This window comes from Gigantopelta aegis, chromosome 6, assembly GCF_016097555.1.
Source record: "Gigantopelta aegis isolate Gae_Host chromosome 6, Gae_host_genome, whole genome shotgun sequence".
Classification (NCBI taxonomy): Eukaryota; Metazoa; Mollusca; class Gastropoda; order Neomphalida; family Peltospiridae; genus Gigantopelta; species Gigantopelta aegis.
Window position 1 is genome coordinate 57,861,508 of NC_054704.1, and position 22,398 is coordinate 57,883,905.

The 22,398-nt window shown below is 33.9% G+C and overlaps 2 protein-coding genes across 3 annotated transcripts; both read right to left on the reverse strand.

Moving 5' to 3' along the window:
* Nucleotides 1-892: 892 nt before the first annotated feature.
* Nucleotides 893-7,514, reverse strand: LOC121376294 (poly [ADP-ribose] polymerase tankyrase-2-like). Of its 2 annotated transcripts, none has more exons than XM_041504131.1 (4): nucleotides 7,455-7,514; nucleotides 6,534-6,799; nucleotides 5,703-5,838; nucleotides 893-2,199 (listed from the first exon to the last, which is right to left on the reverse strand). In XM_041504131.1, exons 2-4 carry the CDS (start codon nucleotides 6,795-6,797, stop codon nucleotides 1,463-1,465), a joined length of 1,137 nt encoding a protein of 378 aa, XP_041360065.1. In that variant the 5' UTR covers nucleotides 6,798-6,799; nucleotides 7,455-7,514; the 3' UTR covers nucleotides 893-1,462. The 2 variants fall into 2 exon arrangements, with proteins under 2 accessions (XP_041360065.1, XP_041360064.1); XM_041504130.1 differs by having other exon boundaries at nucleotides 7,291-7,482.
* A 1,293-nt stretch (nucleotides 7,515-8,807) lies between these two features.
* LOC121374945 (vacuolar protein sorting-associated protein 28 homolog) lies at nucleotides 8,808-22,343 on the reverse strand. Its single transcript, XM_041502090.1, has 9 exons — nucleotides 22,206-22,343; nucleotides 19,506-19,540; nucleotides 17,081-17,118; nucleotides 16,452-16,541; nucleotides 14,521-14,623; nucleotides 12,333-12,434; nucleotides 11,813-11,866; nucleotides 11,248-11,339; nucleotides 8,808-10,824 (listed from the first exon to the last, which is right to left on the reverse strand). The coding sequence occupies exons 1-9, from the start codon at nucleotides 22,237-22,239 to the stop codon at nucleotides 10,704-10,706; spliced, it is 669 nt and encodes a 222-aa protein (XP_041358024.1). The 5' UTR covers nucleotides 22,240-22,343; the 3' UTR covers nucleotides 8,808-10,703.
* Between the last annotated feature and the right edge of the window lie 55 nt (nucleotides 22,344-22,398).

Sequence of the window (22,398 nt, forward strand, 5' to 3'; positions counted from 1 at the left end):
ATCTTGAATCATGAACACGAAACGATTAACATGAAACAATGTTTTTATATATATCACATCAATGAAAAAAATCCCACAAATTGGATATAGTTTACATAATGGAATAAATAATATAAAAAAGGAATAAAAGTTATGAATTTTAATTCCCATATATGTATAAAAAGTACGAGTATTCAATACTGTGTCCTGAAAATTAATAAAAGATGGCACCATTGAAGCATTGACAGCCTTAGCTAGCACATGTTTAGACACATGATTAATAACGTCATCGCTGCTTGGATGAAATTTGACCTCTACTGGCTCTAGAGATACCAGTACATGTAGCTGTTCTGCTTATTCACACTTGTTAATATAAAAAGGTGGAAACCTTTTGTTAATTTTAAAGTCATTTATAATTATTAGATACACTACATTGAAGTCAACAATAAATACATTTATAGATTATTTCTGTATATTTTATGCTATTTCAAGCAGTTTGTATTGCACAAAAGCCTCTTGGTTCGGACTAGGACACTCGACCCGACAGAGCTCCATACACAGGTGTTGACAGGTGTTGATTGTAACCAGTTGCGAACCCTTGATGGCTCTCTCACCAAGAATGGTGTTATTGTTAACGTCTGTTTAATCTCTTGACCAGCTCAGCGACTTTGACAAATGTCTAGCCTACTGGCAGTGGATTGAAACTACTGTATGTCCAACTTCAGTGACTGGCAACATACACTTAGGCAGACGTCTAAAACACCAGCCATATTGACCACCATTTATTTATTATTTTAAATCATGCACGAGATACCGATGTCTGGGCAGGCCGGTCCACTTGACGGATAGGAATTTGTTCCAATAATAGAAATGGACAGGTGCTTCGGACTGACATGAATGACAAAAATGGGATTGGCAAACACGTTTTTAATAAATAATTTCGGTCTCAGAGATCAAGAATCGGTCCCAGACCGGGAAAAAAGGGCTTTTCCCCACCCCTGGTACAGATAAAACTTTTCATCTTCTTCATGTGAGAAACAGTTGTTTGCATGAACGGATACAAAACTAGTTTTGCATAGGCTACTTATTTCAGTCTGTTGACAGCATACACTGAATAAAATTAGATTCCAATAATTGTGAGATAAAATACTATATAAATTTTATAATATAGTGAGATTACATCACAAAACTATATAATTACACATGACATATACCAGTATTATTCATTTGTTCATTTAAACAAGGAAATCTTTTGGATGGGCAAGTGGAAAAATATATTGGGCAAAGAAAGAATGCAAATCCAGGGCAAGTGAGTTTTTAAATAATTGTTCAACCCATGTGGCTATTGGATGTCATACATAACAATTGTACAGCTGTTAATCGATGCACATGACTAAATAATGATAAACCGTTGACCCTACCCACTAAAACTGTTAACAAAATATTTACAGAATAATACAAATACCAGAAAGAAAACTTGTCATTACTCTGCGAGTGTTCTGTATGCTAGAAGATCTTGGAGTCTTAATGGCAAAGGCAACTTGTCCACATCTGTAACCAAACGATCCAGAAGCAATGACCTTACTCTGAAACAAGCTAATTCTGTTAGTGTTCTGGGGTTGGCTGCCAGTTGCCTCAGTAATGCCACCAGACTGGGCAAGTTGGCTATTCCCATTGGAAGCACAGTAGGTCGACGCAGCCACTCAAGTTGGCCGACATTGAAACCGGCATGGATCAGTAATAAAATAATCTTTTCGTCTCCCTGTACACAAGCTAGATAAAAAGGCGTCTCCCCAGCATAATTGCATGTGTCAATCTGAACATTGAGAAGCAGTAGGTAGCGAGTCACACTGTAGCGCTTGTAGCAAACGGAAAGGTGAAGTGGTGTATAGCCCTGCATGTCTCGGTCATTGACATTAGCACCTCTGCTGTGTAACAGTTTCACAATATTCAAGTATCCACTACGTGCAGCAATATTAAATGCAGTTCCTTCTTCGTTTGTTTTCTTCACTAATGAAGCACCTGCATCTAGTAGCACCTCGACGACTCTCTCCTGCCCGTAACATACTGCAGTGTGCAATGCTGTCCACCCGCCATCATCGGCCTTGTCCACCTCGGCTTTGTGTTCAATTAACAGTTGGCAGGTTTTGTAATGCCCAAGACATGTTGCTGCATGTAGTGGAGTGAACCCATCAAGCTGAGTCATATTTACTGAAGCTCCTGCAAAATAAGATACAAATTCAATGTGGGTATAATACCATATTAGCAGCTGTTACACATGGTTCTCATGGAACAAAATTTGCAGAGAATGTGTTCATTACAGATTGTGCGACATATTATCACAGGTACTAAATGAATATTGGATATTTTATTGCTATGTTATTACACCAAATTTATTTGACCAATTATAAAATTTACACATATCAGTATGTAAAGCAAGTTGTAATCTTACAATTTTTAAAAATGTAAATCTGATCGAAAACAACTTTAGCGCATTAAATATTTCAAGCCTAGATTTTAAAATCACCAAATTCAATAAATTTCCAGGACACATAAGAATCTTGTTAAAGAATTATTATATGAGAAGAAAGGACAACAATCAATTTTGTGTTCAGTATTCATCAGTCGGTAAGATTTTACCTGTGAACATAAATCATTCTGTGTGAAATGCAAATCACAAAATGGTCAATGAGAAACTTTCATTAGCAATGCTACTAACTCAATATTACTTGTTTTAGTAATACCAAGTATAAAAATACAACACTAAACTACAATGATTCTTCTCATGTGGGTAACTTAATTGCATGCAAGCAAGTTAAATCAATTCCTACACATCCCCCACACCTTTTTTTTTTATTATTATTTTTTTTTTTACAAAATATGATTACCTCACCAATAAAACATAATTTCCGAGAGTACTGCTAAATCAATACATGACCCCTACATGATCCAACAAATTTCTGTATCTCCTATTTTCACAGGTAATATGTCTAAAAAATGGGTAAATCATTACGTAAGTCAAACTTGATCTATAATAGTACATGGTAAAGCTAAATCAACAGATGGACGGAGACAAAATCTATAGCAGCAGACAAAGTGAGTCCAAACTTCGCTTTGACAAGCGTGCCAGTCGTTACATGGTGAAATCGGTGTCACTTTTTGTACAGAATCACGGATGAATGGTGAAGAACTTGAGGGACACCTATTCATAGATGATAATTAAGTGTTGTGTGTCCGAGAGTTTGAAGCGACTCTGGTGCCACAAAATCATGCAACAGGCTTGTACAACACCCGTGTCAGGCACTACAAGTGGGAGAGACTAGATCAGGCCTAGATGTGCTGCTGACTGTTGAAGTGTGTAACTTTAATTCTATTATCAGGTGTATCTGCTGGAAATTGTACTAGGGTGGGGATCTAGACTATGGCAAACGAAAGTTTTATATAGAGGTTGAGTTATGCTTCACCCAAAAATACATTGAAAAAAACATTTGACGTAGAAAAAGGGGAATAATTAACTAGTTTCACACAGACTTTTTCATAATAATGAATAAATTCAACATACAAACAAAGATGTCAAAATTATAAAATAACACAGGCAAACCTGTTCTAATGGCCACCTGTAATCAGCTGTCTCCTGCAGTAAGTGGCCACCTTTTCCCTACCAAAAGATGTTTTAATGTAAATGCACTTGTAATAATAAAGCGGTCACTTATCTAACGCACCTAGCAGCCACCTAAACTGGATCCCAAGTTGCTAAAATGCCTGTGTTAAGCGGCCCCTGTAAATTAAAAATGTTAAAATATACAGCAACGATGTGCAGCAAATAAACAATCTTCACTATGTATCGTGGAATATTTAATTGGCTCTGGGTAATCTAAACTTGACGTTGGTAGATTAATCCATTAGGACAACAATCTACATGGAATAGTAATTAAATAAAAAGAGACGACAAACTTGTGAGATAATGAATTCCAAACGGTTAAATTAGTGTTTTTCAGTTACATTTTATTATTTTTGAAGAAGGCGACATGTGGAAATGTGATGTTTAAAAAACTCTAGAGCACTTCCATCATTTAGCAGTACTGACGGTAAAAAAGAAAAGAAATTTGTTTACAGAATGTAAAAGTTACACTTGTATGCAGCAGCGACTTATGCGGTCACTTTTGACTACCCACGTGTCGTCGTTTAATACAGGTTTAATTGTATTGGGTTAATATAACTCTTTTTGCGTATTTGGGGGTTCTTTTTATTAAATAGTAAAGTCTCCCTCCTGTTAAAAACTTTGCCCTCTCAAGTGTCAGAGAGAAGTGACTTCGCTCTATGATTCTGACCTCGCATGAGGCTTCCTACAGTCCTTTAGAGTGCTGCTAAAGCAAAAAAAATAAAGAGTTTGTTTTTGTTTAGTGACACCACTAAGCTACTTCCCACCCCCTGCTAAAGCAATACATGTTCCCTACCAGGCCCAACAAATTTTAGTATCTTTCCTAAACTTAAGGGCCATAACTCTGAAAAATTGGTAAATTGCCATGAAAGTCAAACTTGATCTGTAACAGAATGTGATAAAGTTATCCACATCATTCAGCTCAATATCTCAAAGCTTTTGCAAACAAAATAATAATGATAATCCAGAAAACAAATGTTTGTATCAAGGGCCATAACTATTGTTGAAAATGGGTAAATCGCCATGAACATCAAACTTGATCTGTAACAGTACACGATAAAGAGCTATACATAAAACTTCAGCTCAATATCTTGAGGCATTCTTAAAAAAACCTGCATGTGAGACAGACGGACAGAGATGAAACCTATAGTCCCGTCTGGTTGGACAGTTAGGGGACTAATAAGATATTATAGCAGGGTACAATATTTCACGTGAACCATTGTTCTGTTCGTGTGTAGGTTACACAACTTAAAAATCACGAGAACTGCCAATCGGTTACATGGTGAACAATTACATTCTAAAATTAAAAGTAAAAATCAGTTTATGTTTTTAAATACATATGAACCACCAATGTAGCACAGAACCGTAGTTCAAGTGCTTTAGAATTAGGTTACAAGAACTATATTCACGTAACCAAACAATCGGTTACCTAAGTAAAACTCACGTGAACTGATTTCTGGTTACCTAAGATTTTTAAATACTGTCCCCTGTCGTAGGTAAATATACCGGCCTCAGTGGCATCGTGGTTAGGCAATCGGTCTACAGGCTGGTAGGTACTGGTTTCAAATTCCAGTCGAGGCATGGGATTTGTAATCCAGATACCAACTCCAAAGCCCGAGTGAGTGCTCCCCAAGGCTCAATGGGTAGGTGTAAACCACTTGCACCGACCAGTGATCCATAACTGGTTCAACAAAGGCCATGGTTTGTGCTATCCTGCCTGTAGGAAGCGCAAATAAAAGATCCCTTGCTGCCTGTCATAAAAGAGTAGCCTATGTGGCAACAGCAGGTTTCCTCTAAAAAACAGTGTCAGAATGACCATATGTTTGACGTCCTATAGCTGATGATAAGATAAAAAAATCAATGTGCTCGAGTGGTGTCGTTAAATAAAACAAACTTTACTTTAATTTTACTTTAGGCAAATATAATACTGAAATGGCATAAGGGAACGGCAAAGTCTGGTTAGGCATTATGAAAAAAACATTAGAAAAACTATATGTGAGACGGACGGGTGGTAGGATGAACAGACAGACAAGGTTGGAGACTAATAAATGGATTAGGGTACCTGATAACAACAGATAGCGTGCTATCTCAGTGTGACCATATACTGACACACAGTGTAAAGGGGTTCGGTGATGGCTGTCCTGGCTGTTGATGTTCACTCCATTTTCCAATAAGCATTTAAGTACTTCTAGATGGCCCTGAAGCAGAAACACAACACAATTTCATGAAGTATTAATACTATATAAACTTTTCAGTATGTCAACTATTGTAAGCTCTGCATATTCTTAATTATCAGCATTTCAGGATCTGATGTCTTGCAAAAACATTATTAAGTCATAAGTGTCCGAGATAAAGTAGAAGGGTGGCACTGGCAGCTCCACCCCATAGGAAATGGAGTATTTTCAAAGAAAAGTGGGTCAAGTACATTTAATTGTTATATTATTATAAGCCTTTAAGAATATGTATATTCTTTTCATTATTGTTGTTAGCATTTCGGTCATTATTTTATGCTATTCAGTACTTCGAATTACTCTAACCATTCAGCCTTTCTAGAGGAGTATAAAAACATTCTATAAATATTATTTTAAGCATTTCACTACATGCAATTACTGCTATGCATTTTGACCCTGAAGGGAAAGTAAACAACATGTACACCTCTATTACCGTAAGAATTTCAGGACTCATCAGGGCTCACACTGGAACAAATTTTATTTTAGTAGAAAAGAAGTCAAATATTTTCACACCAAAAAAAGAAAGATTAAAAATGATTATTTTAAAGAAAAATTTATTAGCCAGACCAAATGTTGTAGCCACTTTGTATAAAAAAAATTTGCAATTGGTGATTACTGAACATTATATATCAAGAGTTTTTGTCAAGACTACTGATGTTTACCCTTGATGCAGCTATATGGATGGGCTGGCGATGCCACTGGTCGGATATATCACACTGAGTTGCATCAAACTTGTACTGTAGCAGCAGTGACAACATCTGGACATGTCCACTGTATGCTGCCTCACACACAAGATTTTTTCCTCCAGACACAAAACTGGGTGTAACTTTGCCATTCTGCAAGTAGTCTCTCACTGTCACAAGATCGTCGGATGTCACCGCATTTAATATGAAAGCATGAGCATCATCATCATCTTCATCTTCCATATCTGACATGACAGGACTGTTTATTACACATTCATAACATGCATACAATTATTCAACAATGCATATAATTATTTGACAAATTTTCCAGGATTTCATTCTTGAAAACCTATTGTGGGTTGAAAGTGCAAAGTGAGATGGAAACCAAACCCAAAATATGAAAATAATAGAATCCTAAACAAAATATTCACCTATTTATTGCCCAACATATGTATTATGTAAGTCTAGACAGTTCTGAAGATATGAGTAAATTAATGCAAAAATAATGTCTTGTATTCTCTGCTAGTTCTATGAATAGTAGCCTACTAGTAGGCCTATTGTGAAAAATGTAGCGGTTTCCTCTCTAAGACTAAATGTCTAAATTACCAAATGTTTGACATCCAATAGCTGATGATTAATAAATCGATGTGCTCTAGTGATGCCGTTAAAGTTAAACAAAACAAACTGTGTATAATTAAATCTGCTATAAATAGGCCTAACTATAGTACATGCCTACCATAAGATCATAAGTTATAACGGGCACTCTGCCAATCATCACAAATGTCGTCTAAATTAATTGCTACTTTATGAGAAAGTCAATATTATTTTATGTCTGAACTCGTGACAATTATAATGGTATATTACATATTGTAATAGATATTTTTGTAATGGTTTATACACCTTTATAACAAGAAATTCGTTCAATCCCTCTTTCTATTGTTAATAGGAAAATTTGTGAGATTTATCTCCCCCTGCCCCCAGCATTATTTCGTGGTTTCACACCATGATTAATTTTCTTTTCTACTTTGTAGGAACTCTCTTTTTGCTACTATACACATGGCAGTTGTGTATTAGGGTTATCATTTTGTTTGATGTTAAGTAATTCCTTTATTATCACACTCAGGTGTATAAAAGGTAGATTGGTAACCTGATGAAAAAGTAAAGTTTGTTTTATTTAACGACGCCACTAGAGCACATTGATTTTTTATCTTATCATCGGCTATTGGACATCAAACATATGGTCATTCTGACACTGTTTTTTGAGGAAACCCGCTGTCATCACATAGGCTACTCTTTTATGACAGGCAGCAAGGGATCTTTTATTTACACTTCCCACAGGCAGGATAGCACAAACCATGGCCTTTGTTGAACCAGTTATGGATCACTGGTCAGTGCAAGTGGTTTACACCTACCCATTTAGCCTTGCGGAGCACTCACTCAGGGTTTGGAGCCAGTATCTGGATTAAAAATCCCATGCATCGACTGGGATCCAAACCCAGTACCTACCAGCCTGTTAACCGATGGCCTAACCGCACCACTGAGGCCGGTAGTAACCTGATGATGTCCTACCACACTTCTGTTAAGTACTGTGTTGAGTAAATGTCCAGGGTTCATACAGATACCACCAAAATCCACAACTTTTGAAAGGCATTTAAAAATTTTGATCATCTTTAACATTACAGTGTTTTGAACTCTCCCCGAGTTATTTTATACTTATAATTGCTAAATGTCTTGTACAGTGTAGAACATCTTCATCACACAATTCAAACACTGGCATAAATTTAGAATAGCATTCTGTTTAAGCTGTTGATATTTCCTCTAGTCAACTCGAAACTATTCACTGGCATAGGGGCCCCTCACTTTTCAGATATTTTGCTTTATATTTGCTTCATAATAGTGTAAGTGTAGGCTAAATATCAAAGTGTGCCCCCCCCCCCCCCCACACTTTTTGGCACCTTCCTACACTCGTGCTAGTATTTATAGTATAACAAACTTTAGTGGCGAGCATAAATCAAAACTTCTTATTCACTGCATGTGGGTTGAATTAACACACCCTCCCCCCAACTCCCTTTTCGAAAATAAAATAAATAAATATTCATAAATAAATAAATATTTATAAATAATTAAATAAATAATAATAATAAAGAAATTTAAAAATAGAAATAATAAAATTATTCTATGGAAATTCTTCCAGGAATTAAGGATGCATAACAACCCCTACCTCCCTCAAAACACAACAAACATATGTTCATGCTAATTTTATCATTTTATTGTAGTGTCATAATTAATAAAGTAACAATTTTATGACAATTAAAAACATACATGACAAGATTACTTACAATAAAACATACTGTCCTAAATAATATTAACGTAGACACCCATGTGTTGAAAATCTGTTCTACATATTCATACATAAAGAGTTGTGTAGCCGAATGGAGTAGTGGCGATGTGTGTGTGTGTGTGTGTGTGGGGGGGGGGGGTTGGAATGGTTGATTATTTATTACCATGGATGAAGATGTGAGTTATATAATGTAGTGAAATTAAACATACAAAGATGTAATAAATTATTATTTATTCATAAAATCATACGAATATCATACAAAGGTGGCGTTACAGATGTGTGTAAAATTTGTATAGCATGTGTTCTATATGACATCTATAGCAATAACCATCTAATGGATGGTCTCAGAATGTTATCACTTCTCCCTAAACGAATAACCCATGAAAGGGGGGGGGGGGGGGGTAAAACACCCATGCGGATAAAAAGTTGAAAATGGAAGTGTCAAAAAGTGCATGTTTATTTATTTATTTATTTATAAAGTGAAATTTGAAATCACAGTTAAAGAAGAATTTCATGAAATACACATGAACAGTATAATTATTAGTCTTGGCAATTACGGTTTGAAATTTCAGGTTTCGAGCACATCCGAACGCAGCATAAGACTTCTCGTTACAGTGACACGTTTCACACACAATGTCAGCATGGGATGTTCCTTTTCATATATGATGGGTGGTATGAATAAAAATCTAACTAATTTATTAATGTATGTCAGTTGTTTTGTAGAACATAAATGTCTTGATATATCCATTGTTCTTCTGCACAGATTATCTAAAACAAGATAATTGTTTTCCACTAGTCTGAGACTCCAGTGAACTGAATTGACTGTTCATTGTTTTAAATGAATCAAAATAATAAACATCACCTAAATACCTTTGCCATGCATCTGTTATTTGTTTATTGACTGTAGGAAGGTACAAATTTTGTGGACCAAAAAATTTCAACACCTTTGTTCCTGACTGAATTCATTTGGAGGGGGGGGGGGGGGGGGGGGGGTTGAAAGGTATTAGAGGGTTATTCATTTAGGGAGAAGTGATGAAAATTTGAGACAGTCCCTAAAACATTAATACATATGTGTAACCAAATGTAAAAAGTTAAAATCAGCTGTTTTGTTTACTCAAGAAGTGGTGCAATAGTCAAAGAATCGATCACACTCAGTAGATCCCACGTCTTTTCCATTAGCATAGCCTCTTGATCCCCTACCACCATTTATATTTGCCTGTCATGGTGTCACCCCATAACATGTGTAGCAGTATGTGTAACCCCCTCCCCCAATATAAAATCCTGGCTATGCCAATGGCCTTTCCATATTGAAATAGGTGTTCATGATTGACATATCAAAGCTTGTGGTATCTGCTGTCTGACTATGGCGAAAAGTTTACTAAGTATTAAATGCACTGATTCAGTAATAATAGCCCATATGATAGCAGCAGATTTCTACACACCAAACTGTCATAATTTAAAAGCACAAACATTCCTTTCCTTTTTCTCATTTACTGAACTTTCTGTCAGACGTACATAACATATTCAGTAGTATCATACATATAAAAGACATATTATTTTCTAATTTCTGTATTGGCACACGTACACATACACATCATCCTAATAAACCATTAAGTTTGAAAATGTTTACTGATAGCAATGCTGATCAGATTTCACAGTTGATACATAAATGTGTTGACATTTTATGGACTTGAGTGTGGACATACTGAATAACTTGAAGTTAGCTCTTGAGATCATCCTGCTTTATAAACATTTTGTCACAAGACTGAAAAATAGTGTCTGCATTGTTGAATGCCAATTGCTTGGATCTAATGGTCATGAAGGACTTGGTTAAAAGCATTGTATGATGATTCCAGATCAAAGAGCATCTGTCTTACTTGTCCATCGTCTAATTCTTCTGATGCCTTCATGGAGCTTAGTGTGTCCAGCCTAGCACAAAAAAATACATGGGAAAACATATTAAAATGGATGAATATTACAAACATTATATGACCACACAGATAGCATGCATAGATATTTTATCATCAGCGATCAGATAGAGAATATATTTAGAATTTAATAAAAATGTTGTATAACTTCAAACATTTAAGCACATCACCAGATTAATGTTATCACCCTAAATGTTTCAGAATCATTGTAATAAGTTTGCGATGGTGTAACTTTGACAGTCTGTAAGCTTTGTTCATACTCACTATGTTGTTTTCTTCCTCTGGTTTTTTATTTTTACAATATATATGACTATAATATGTTAAGAAATGAATTAATAAGTATTACCTATATAATGGTTCATCAAAACAACATTTACTACATGCATAAAAACATTTAAACATTTTTAATTCAATAAATGTTTACCATTTTTTAACTTTCTGTCTCCCTTCAAAATCCCTTGGAAGAATGCTCAGTCTGTTCATCGTTTCCATCAGATCTCGTAAATCAGGATGAATCTGAACATTTACAATAAATAATTTTAAAAAAAATCATAAAATTAACTTAGATAAAATTATATTAATAAATAGAAATTTGTGTACCAAGTAAAACACAAAAATTAAGTTAAAAATTTTTTAGTGAACAAATGCACTCCTTAAAATGTTTAGGAATTTAAAAAGATTGACTTAAATTGTGGTTGACATTAATCTTTGTCCCTAATAGTACATTCTAGTCTTAATTCTTCTAATGTTTATTCTATAGTAGTTAATTATTCACAAGACATGTAATTTGTTTTGCATATCTAATTATGCTTAGTTACAAATAAATGTGAAAATAGATGAACATATACAAAATTACATAATAATTCTATGGACTCCCATTCATGCTGGAGTTATATTATTGGCAACTCATCATGACGTTAAGAGTTTATTAATGAATATAATACAAATGAAATTGAGAAACATTAGCACACTTATGGTTTCACAGTTACCTCATCCATGGCTCTTATTTCCAGTCTCAGTTTGTCCATCACAGTAATAAATAACTGAAATACGAAAAAACCAATAACTTTTATAATGCTGGGTTTTGGAAGTCCTGCAAGAAAGAGATTACGCTAGTACTGAATTGTTGACTACACAACCTATATCATCAGTTTTAAATGAATGGAAACAACTCCTCTCAAGGTGACATCTCTGATGTTCACCTACTAAAAATAATACTGTATCAAAACGTTTCACAAAAATAAAATAATTTTGTTCTTGCTTATTGCACCTTTCTTTCGGTCAACTGACTAGACGACGATTACTGTTTTACAAGTTAATTCTATTAGTAAGGCTCCAGATAGGTTGTGTGTCTCAGATAATATGTATTACATGATATCCATCGATGCAGTCAGTTAATCCACCCACACATCATAAATGCCTATAGTATGTCAGAGCACCACAACATGCACACATAAACATATCACACATCTTCAATGCAGGATAAATCTAGGAAGACGTCAAACTCACCGAGACAATATCAGCAATACACTTGCTGGTGTTTCCTTTGTCATCCTTGATAGTTATTGGGCGATCTTCCTTGATCCTCTCCAGAGCTGCAGGGCAATCCAGCTGTAAGAATTCACAATAAGCCAGTCATTGAGACCACAGTCCAATAAGACATTTTGACCAATCTTAAATAACAAACTGGTCGAGTAAAATGAACTGCCAAACACTAGCACATGTTTTAAATATGGAGTGTGATCTTTGCAATGAGATTCAAAGTAATACTGCAGACTTCACACAACGATATATGACAAAAAGGAATGACTTCAACTTTACAAATCAGTTTGCCTGCTACTCAAGCATAAATAAAGAAGTCAGAAACATTCTTTAAAAATACATACTGTATAAGATGATAGGCCACTATCTCCACTGAAATTATATATAACATATTGTTGTCTGAAATCAGTGAAACAGAACTGGTCAAGGGTCAACACTTCCTAGAAATGGCTTGTTTATGTTGAAAGAATGTCGCCAGTGTATTTTGTTAAAGACTTGCCTGATGTCACATGAATTTTGTAAATCTATATGAAAGAAATGTGAAAAACTTTGTCGTTTCCAGAATATTTTTAAAATGTATTGATTTGTTAATCAAGGTTTTGGTCTTGATTTTATTTGCCACTTGATGATGATTATTTAATAATAAGTGTCCTTAATAATATATATATAGAGGTTATTACCAGAGTGTTTTTCGGTATCGTCAACATCATATATTAGGAATAAAAATTGTATTATGTGAGCCTCTGGCGAGCATAATACATTATTTTTATTCCTAATATATGATATTGACGATACCGAAATACACGAGGGTAATAATCTCTTTATCATATAAGCTCAAGCTTAATACAACATGTTTTTGTAAACTGTACACGCAACTTTAATTCCAGTCCGTCATTGCTAGATATTCAAATGATGTAAGAATATGTGGCGCGGTGTATTTTTGAATGGAAATGACGTCAAACTCGAATGACGTCATTTTGGATGGTCTTACATCAAAATAAAGTTATGCCAAACATATTTTGTTTTCTGAATGCTGGACAGCTTTCAGTGTCAAATTGCCATTGAAATGTTTTTATTTGATGACTATGAATGCATACGTCAATCATGGAGTGTCACCCAAGTACATTTGCTTAAATGTCAATAAACCTAGTGCTGAGACCTCGACTAATTTACATCTAATTTGCAAAGTTATCAAATTCTCAAAGTATGTGATCTGAAAAATATCACATACTTTGATTGCACTGAAAATGTAAGATATTATATGATAAATAAATATATATATATATATGTGTGTGTGTGTATATATATATATATATATATGTATGTATGTATGTATGTATGTATGTATGTATGTATGTATGTGTATGTATGTATGTATATAGTCAAACCTGTCTTAAGCGGTCACACAAGGGAGTAGATAAAAGTGGCCGCTTAAGACAGGTTGCCACATAGTCTTTAAAACATTTGTTGTTGTTTCTTGTTTTACTGTACTACTAATCAATGGATGTGTGCTTCACAGTTGACTATAAATCAACTTATGACAGGTCTCCTTCAGAAAAAAATGCAGATCGAATGAATTAAATTAACCGTTCTCAACAAGTTTGTTTTATTTTTCTATTTAATTATTTAATTCCTACTTCATGCGGTGTATTGTCATAGTAATTTAATCTACAAATGCCAAGCGTAACCTGCCCAGAGGCAATTTGATGCATTGCAGAGTCATACTTTCTTAATTGATACACAATAGAGATGTCGGGACTGAATGTGGCCACTTAATACAGGTATTTTAGCGATTTGGGATCCGATTTAGGTGGCCGCTGGCCACATTAGACAGGTAACCGCTTATTACAGGTGCATTTACATTATAACTCATTTGGGAGGGAAAAAAGTGGCCGCTTAAGGCAGGTGACTGCTGATTACAGGTGGTCGCTAAGACAGGTTTGACTGTATATATAATCTGAAGTGAAGACTGTGTATATTATATTGTTAAACAATAATATATTGTACTATAAGCTGGCGGACTAGTAGATTCTAGTTGGTTCTGATCCGGTGGGCTAGTGAAACATTTTCCATTTCTGCACCCCTGCTAAAATTAATCTTTACTTTAAGTATGTTAGAAATAGAGTTAAAAAAACAAACTATAAAATACACCAACCCTATATTTTTTCATAAATTCTTCAATAGTATGGAATTCACTCTGGACTTGTTTGAATGCAGCTTTATACTGCACAAGCAACTTTGAACATGCAGCTGTGTACCTGTTAACAAACAATATATCAACTGAGTAATTTTGATTGCAAGCCATGAAGTACTAAGTATGCAATAAACAACTGTGTTTTGGGGACTATATATACATATGTAATATAATTTCACAGTTTATCTGACCTTTACGTAACTCAAAATAGACAAATCAACCAAATAAAGCTCTTGGACTAAATTATTTCATATCTAACCAACATTCCTGTTCTATAATTAAATAAGATATCATAGGCAAATATAATATTGAAATGGCATAAAGAAACGGCAAAGTCTGGTTATGCAAAACTGACTGAGGGGTGGATTTATCAGTTGGTGACTTGTCCATGTTTTCCGTGTGGGGGATACTGGATTATGCAAATCCATAAATAACAAAATACAGTCAAACTTTAATAACTCGAACTTGAAAGGGACGAGCAAATAGTTCAAGTTTCAGGGAGTTAATGTTTTTCAAAATTAATATATAACAGTTCAAATTTGAAACTGTATTGCAACTGGATGATTTCGCTTGATATTGTAAGAAGTGTATGCTTCACTGCCTACCTCTAAACTCTGAAAACTATGCATCCCCAGTTGAAAGGAGAATTAATATATAACTGTCACCCCACCCCATCCCATCCCAGCTAAAGTAACTAAATGATTAGTAATTGATAAACATAAATTGATACATAAATAGGAAAGCTAAAGTTTGACATGATTTACACCTTTGAGAGTGAAAATAAACAGCGCTAACAATTATTACAAGTGCTCTCTGTCTGTAATTACGGTATGTATTATGTAGCGAGGCCCTCTGCCATGTATGAACACAGACGACCAAACACAGGATCATTTCGTTCTGCTTAGTCAGCGATCTATTATTGTGTAATTATCACCTTAATCCTCAACAGCCAATACCACCCGAGATAGGCACGCTTTGCCTGACTGATCCGATTGATAATTCATTTGTCTTTAAAATACTAGTGGCAATTGATCAATCCACAGGCGTCGAGGTATAGAAGTGCATAATCTATTAAATTTTTATGGTGGGACCAAAGAATTAGGTCGAGAGATCGATTTTTCTTCTTCTTTTGAAGGTCATTATTACTAGTTTGTATAGCAATTTGGCTGGGACCATCGCTTCAATTCAAGAGTTCGAAAGTTGAGTTATCGAAGTTTGACTGTATATAATATATATTAAAACAAGCATTCTGAGAGTACTGCTAAAGCAATGCATGTCCCCTACAATTTTTCGTATCTCCTAAATTCAAAGTCCATAACTCTGAAAAGTGAGTAAATCACTATGAAAGTTAAACTTGATCTATAAGAGTACATGATAAAACTACACAAAATGTCATGTCAGTATCTTCAGGCATTGTGGAAAAACAAAATCCGGAAAACTATATGTGGAATGGACAGACTGATGGACAGACAGACAAACAGGACGGAGATGAAGCCTATAGTCCCTTCCAGTTGGACCGGTCGTGAACTAGTAAGCACAAGATAGTCTTGTGCAAATATGTATTTGATAAGTGTAACCACATAATCAGACAGCTATGAGGCTTTAAACTGTTACACATGCAAGTCTCTATAAATGTGGTCTTATTTTTAAATCTAGGCCTGTAATTTTTTTTAATCTGTCTGCTAAAATGTTAAAAGGGTCAGTAAAAAACCCCGAAACACCCATACTGACCTGGTTAGAAAAAATGCTAATTTTGTACACTGAAAATGACATCTCTGTTACAACTTAGTTGAACAGATATGTATTAAGGTCATACTAGATATGCATAACAATAGAAAAAAGAAATGCAAAAAACTCACAAAAACTTTACATGTATGTACCCCAGTACTTACTCTTTAGCAAGAATTGCATCTTTGATGTAAGCTTTTTCTAAACTCTGTAGTGTATTAATGAGGGCATACAAATCTGCCATGTTGTCATATCTAACAGGAATAAGAAATAGATCATATTATTATTAACTGTTAATGTATATCAACATAGTAAAATAAATTATACAATTCATGTAGTTCTGTTAAAGTGTTTGTAATAACATGAAACAGAACTAAAAATATTGCATGCACTAGAAAATAAAACACTACAACATATGTAAAATTTATTTTAAAACTCATAGAGCCTAGAAATATTTAGCATGAAATTATTGCATGAAAACTAAATTAGATAGAACTCTAAAGACAAGAAATAAACACTAACTGAACTTTGTTCCACAGACTGTTTTATATGTACATGTATATTAATTCAATAAACAATAAATATTACTAACCTCTAAAAAAAAAATCAAACATTAATGATACATGTAATACATATATAGTAAAGTCACTATTAGCATTTAACATGATATAATTAAGTACTTTTCTAATTTACTTGCATCCTAATAAGCCAGAGAGAAAATGCTAGTACACAAAAGTGCATGAAATACTTATAGTAACACATGTATGCATGATGAAGATTGCAGCTTGCTTACTTTTCTCTTTCCCTTGCTGTCTTGTATAGCTTCACCTCCTGTAAATAATAAATTATAAGTCATAACATAATATTATGTTCAACAACATTTTACCATTAAGTTCAGTGCTCAAAACAGCAATCAGGGAATCAAAATCCCATCGCCCGACGCCCGTGCCAAGTGGAATTTTCATGTCGGGCAAGTAATTATGTTAACTGCATCTGCCCGATGACAAGTGACTAATGTAACACCTAAAACTTATTTTAATTTTGTTACAAATCTCAGTAAAACCTTTGGAAAGAGTTCCGATCGTTCGAGCATTTACATAGATTCTATGGAGAACTAACCCTGAATGTTGTAACAATCGGAACTCTTGCCAATGTGTTAATACACCAAAACAAATATTTTGTTGAAAAGTTCGATAACAACTTACAATTATTCCCCTTTTACTATCGACTGAGATCGGTAATTTCCGCCATTGAATGTTTGATTGAATCCATACAAGTAATCATTTCGATGATCTTCAAATTTGGAAATAGCGTCCAATATGCTTTACAGCTTATATAAAAATAAAGTATACATGGTTTGTGTTGTAATCAAAATATATAATCGTTGCAAACATGGTATATGAGGTGGGATACAGTTAAAAATTATTATATTAAAACGTTAACATGGTTTTGGAATCTGCTCTTTGCAAATGAAAAGGGATATTATGAACTGTATTCTTATAAAAGTTGTAAGATATTTTAGTTTAGATGTCATAAAACTAGTAGCAGAACATACTTAATGTTTCTCAGTACTTTGCAAATGTAAATCTACATTCGTGTAAAATGAATGTCTATAGTACATCCCATCATACTATAAACATCTTGTTTTTGTAAATAATTTTAGTTTCGTTTGACTTAAGAAGAAGAAAAGTAAAAGTGTTTTGGAAATAACAAAAAACAATACTATTTTGTGTACAATTTACAAATCAATCGGCTCAGAAATAAATAAATTGTATATAATTTCATAGTATGAAAAAAAGCATTCCTGTGGGACGGACTATAAGGTGAAAGTTAGATATCATTAGCCCTACGTGATAATTGTGACAAGTTAGATTTCATTAGCCCTATAAGCAATAATCATGATGGTGCGATGCCCTCTAAGCATACATGAATATATCCTCTTTTTTTGTTTGCTTTATCAATAGTTTTTAACAAACAAATTATGTTCAATAAATTAAAAATAGGCCTACAAGACTGCATTCGAGGTATGACCCCCCCACCCCACATAGTTGTTTACCAAGCCTGAAAGATTTAAAAACATTTGCAAATAGAGCTAATGTTTACTTGGAGCCCAGCCAAGAGAAGTGTTTTGGGGCAGAAAGTGTTAAATAATATACTCACAATAATGACACATGGTCCAAAATCCCTAAATGATTTTGAACGAATGCCAGCCATAAAATAATGGCACATGAGTGGAAAAGGTTCTCACCACATCCACAGCCATACAGCAAGTGGTCACTAAGACATACACTGATAAAATAGTTATATTTAGATGAACAAATAACAAAGTTTAAATCAACAAAGAAACACTATTAAAAACTTAAAGTTTAAATCAGCAAGTAGAGAAGACAGACAAAAGTACAATAAACAGTGGATACTACTGAACAGACATATAAATTTAGTACGTCCTTGTAAGTGATGTAACCTATTGCCAAATTCTTTATTTATGCACTTAAACCAATTACTTTCAAGGTTATTACATTATTGAGCACTGTATTAAATTAAGTACAGTAACAAAATTGGTTACCGTAAAAAGTATGGGCAAGTGGAAAAATATATGGGACAAGTGAATATCTGATTGACACTTGCCCTATGGCAAGTGATTTTTGTGAAAATGTTTGAACCCCTGTAGCAGCCTGCAAAAAGTAGTCCATATTTAGATCTAGCAGTTGACACAGAAATTGACAGGTCTGCTAAAACTACAGGTAATTAATTTGTTTTATGAAACAAATGTACAGTCCATGTACTAGCTCATGATTTTGTTATATTTTAATTCCATAATGCTCTAAAATACATCTCAGTGGTCCTAATTTGCCACACACTGTCCAAAATCCTCCACACACACATACCATGCTAACTAATTTCCAGCAGGTTACATATTTTCTTAGTAGGACATATTTAAAACAAATAAAATTGGCCTGCTATTTAAAAAACCAAAAAAAACCCCAGCAGACCATATTTTACTTCCTATTTTGATCCCTGTAAATTACAAGAGATAAACACTTGGCACATAATGCATGCATAACAACTCATTTGAGAACTACATGTACTAGACTAGTGGCCCAGATAAGCAACTAGACCTGAATTTTGATTCATAATCATGTATCAAACAACATGCACATATATGCAGTTAACTTTCTCAAAATCCCTGAACAGGGATTAAAAATAAAAATGGTTACCTCATATAAACCAACATTATTTGTTGAACTTGCAGCTGTAAAAGAAAAGTAAGAACACTAGTAATCAAAAACTCTAGCAGGGTTCGATCAATGAATAAGTAATAATACAGGTATTGTTAGTGCCAGTATAGGCTGCAAAAGACTTACCTTAACAGTAAGTTAACATTCTGCAAATTGAGCAGTCGCCCCAGTGCTCGATTACTTCCATTAATTGGTCAACTGCTGCTAGGGATTTAAAGATTTCACTATGTTTTCAGACTATAAATTTGTGACCATGTGTACATAAGATATCAGTTTATATGCTCAATCAAATCAGCTGATGCATATAACATTTACATCATCCTCAGAGCCCAGCTCATGGCATATTATTAATAAACAGTACAGAAGACAAATACATAAACATTACAATATTTAAAAATAGAAGAACAAAATTTGACCCAATTATTAATTTTTGAAAAAATACTGCTCAGGTCTACATTTATTTTCAGTGCAGTCAACCAGTGAATGAGTGATGTGGCATAAGACATTTGATTCATTCTGTTAAAGGGACATTCCTGAGTTTGCTGCATTGTAAGATGTTTCCAACTAATAAAATATTTCTACAATTAAACTTACATATTAAATATATTTTCTTGTTTAGAATATCAGTGTCTGTATATTCAATGCATTTCTGATCATCTCAATATTTGTATGAAGCCTAAACTGGATTTTGTCTTCAAATAATTTCGTACATACGAAAAGTACAAATATTAGAATGATTAGAAACACGCTTAATATACACCCAGTAATATTTTATGCATAAAAATATATTTCATATGTAATTACAATCATTAAAAAGTCTCTGTTAGTCGATAACATCTTAAAAATTGCAGCAAACTCAGGAATGTCCCTTTAATATTATAATAAATCAACATGGCAACTGCAAGCAACTCCTTTGAAAACATCTCATTCTTAACTGATGCTAATTTTGAACCAAATTTTACTAAAAATGTTAAGCTTTAAAGTGACAGATCCTAGTTTTTAAATACTACAACATAACTTTCACTATTAAAGCTGTTTTTGATCACTGAAATCAAACACTACTTAGATTTTATTGCTTAGATTAGCTATTTCTATGCATCCAAAGTGTTTCTGGTCATCCTGAGTGGTCTTTCTAATACCGCAAAATGCATTTTTCATAATGCTAAAAAGGCATGTTCGTCTGAGAAGTAATGGTTATCAAAACAGTCTCTAGTTATTTCTAGACAATATTTTAAACATCACAGATTTTAGCTTCTCTCTGTTATAACCAAATCCAAATGTGTTGCAGGTTTGTAGATTAACTAAACTTAGTAAATAGTATGACCCGAAAATAGGGTCTACGCCTTTAATTTGACTAAAACAAGCAATCTAAGAGTCCTACTTAGAAAGCAACTGATATCCTGTACCAGTCCCAACAAAAGTCAGTATTTCCTAAGTTCAAGAGTCATAACTCAGTGAAAAGGTGGTGAATTGGCATGAAAGTCTTTAACAGTATATGAAAAAGCTATACACAATTTAAGCTCAATATCTTTAGGCATTTTGAAAAAAGAAATTGGAAAACAAATTTTCATATCTCCAAAGTTCAAAACTGTGTGAAAAATGGGTAAATCACCACGAAAGTCAAATATGATCTGTAACAGTATGTGATAAAGCAGTATATCAAGGCACTGCAAAAAAAACAGTAAACATAAAACTGTGTGGGAGAGACGGACAGACAGATAAACGAACAGGACAGAGACAAAACCTATATTCCCCTCGGGCTGGACCAGTAGTGAACTAATAACTTGAAATTTATTTCTGAATATCCACAACTATTCAGCAGCTGTAGCATTATTGCACTATAAAGATCTCGTGATTACACAAAAAAAACCAACTTAAACAACCCAGATGATACAATGCTACTCAACGACCAGGATCACAGGCATTCGGGTCCTGGTTAGAATTTCTGATTAGTTAGTTTGTTAGTATCACTGGTGTTGTATAGTTAACATAGTATTATCGAACACAGACTCCCACTGGCTAAAAACATCCACAGTATTATAGAAACAAACAAAAAACACATTTACAACATGTAACTTACATGTATCAGTCAATTTCAAGAATGACAACTTTAAGTACAACAATGGACCGACAAGGTGTTATGTGAGATATGACACTAAACAAATCAGTGTTCGGTGTCTGTTTTTAAAATACTTAAATAGGATTAGGTAAAACAAAAACCCTCCATTTCCCCAGCTAAGTTAGTGCATTTAACTTGTTTGTAAATTAGTGTCTTTTACTAATTTTAGTTTTCAAATAGAATGAAGTAGAATTGTGGCAAATTGATCAATCACTGTGATGAGTAGGCAATTTTAGGGAGTGAGCTGACTATGCAGATTGGAGTGACAAGACTTTCTTTTTAGATGGCATGTAATGAAATAGTAACCAGGGTTACAGGGTTACACATTGACAATGACACAAAAATGTCAAAGATCTACCCTGCAAAATGACTTTGGTATAAAATAACATAAAGTCATTGTTAGAAATTACTAAAAACATAATTATGATGATAAACTTCATTATAAAGTGAAAGTACCTAATTTTGTAAATTATTTTGACCAGCTGAGCTCCCTTTGTAAAGTTGGTTACCATAATAACAATAATTGCACTATTAGTTACTGAAGAAAAACAACAACTTACCGCTGATATTTGAAGACTGCACTTGTGCAAACATAATTGATTTTGCTGTATTAACTTAATTTTAAAGTGTCACCTTAGACTTATTGAATGTTAGTCATGACTAAAATTGTTTTTAATCGTGACTTCCGGGTATCTGTTTCCTACTGGTTGTGTAGATTGCTCCGATATATATAACATGTCCAATATTTAGAAT

Excerpts from the sequence above, each read along its gene's own strand:
- LOC121376294 (XM_041504131.1), bottom strand. The coding sequence starts at position 6,797 with ATGGAAGATGAAGATGATGATGATGCTCATGCTTTCATATTAAATGCG. Across the intron at positions 5,839-6,533 it reads TCCATATAGCTGCATCAAGG|GGCCATCTAGAAGTACTTAA; the intron begins GTAAACATCAGT and ends TTTCTGCTTCAG. Across the intron at positions 2,200-5,702 it reads ACGCTATCTGTTGTTATCAG|GAGCTTCAGTAAATATGACT; the intron begins GTACCCTAATCC and ends CTTATTTTGCAG.
- LOC121374945 (XM_041502090.1), bottom strand. The coding sequence starts at position 22,239 with ATGTTTGCACAAGTGCAGTCTTCAAATATCAGCG. Across the intron at positions 19,541-22,205 it reads GCAGTCTTCAAATATCAGCG|CTGCAAGTTCAACAAATAAT; the intron begins GTAAGTTGTTGT and ends TTTCTTTTACAG. Across the intron at positions 16,542-17,080 it reads ACAGCAAGGGAAAGAGAAAA|ATATGACAACATGGCAGATT; the intron begins GTAAGCAAGCTG and ends TATTCCTGTTAG.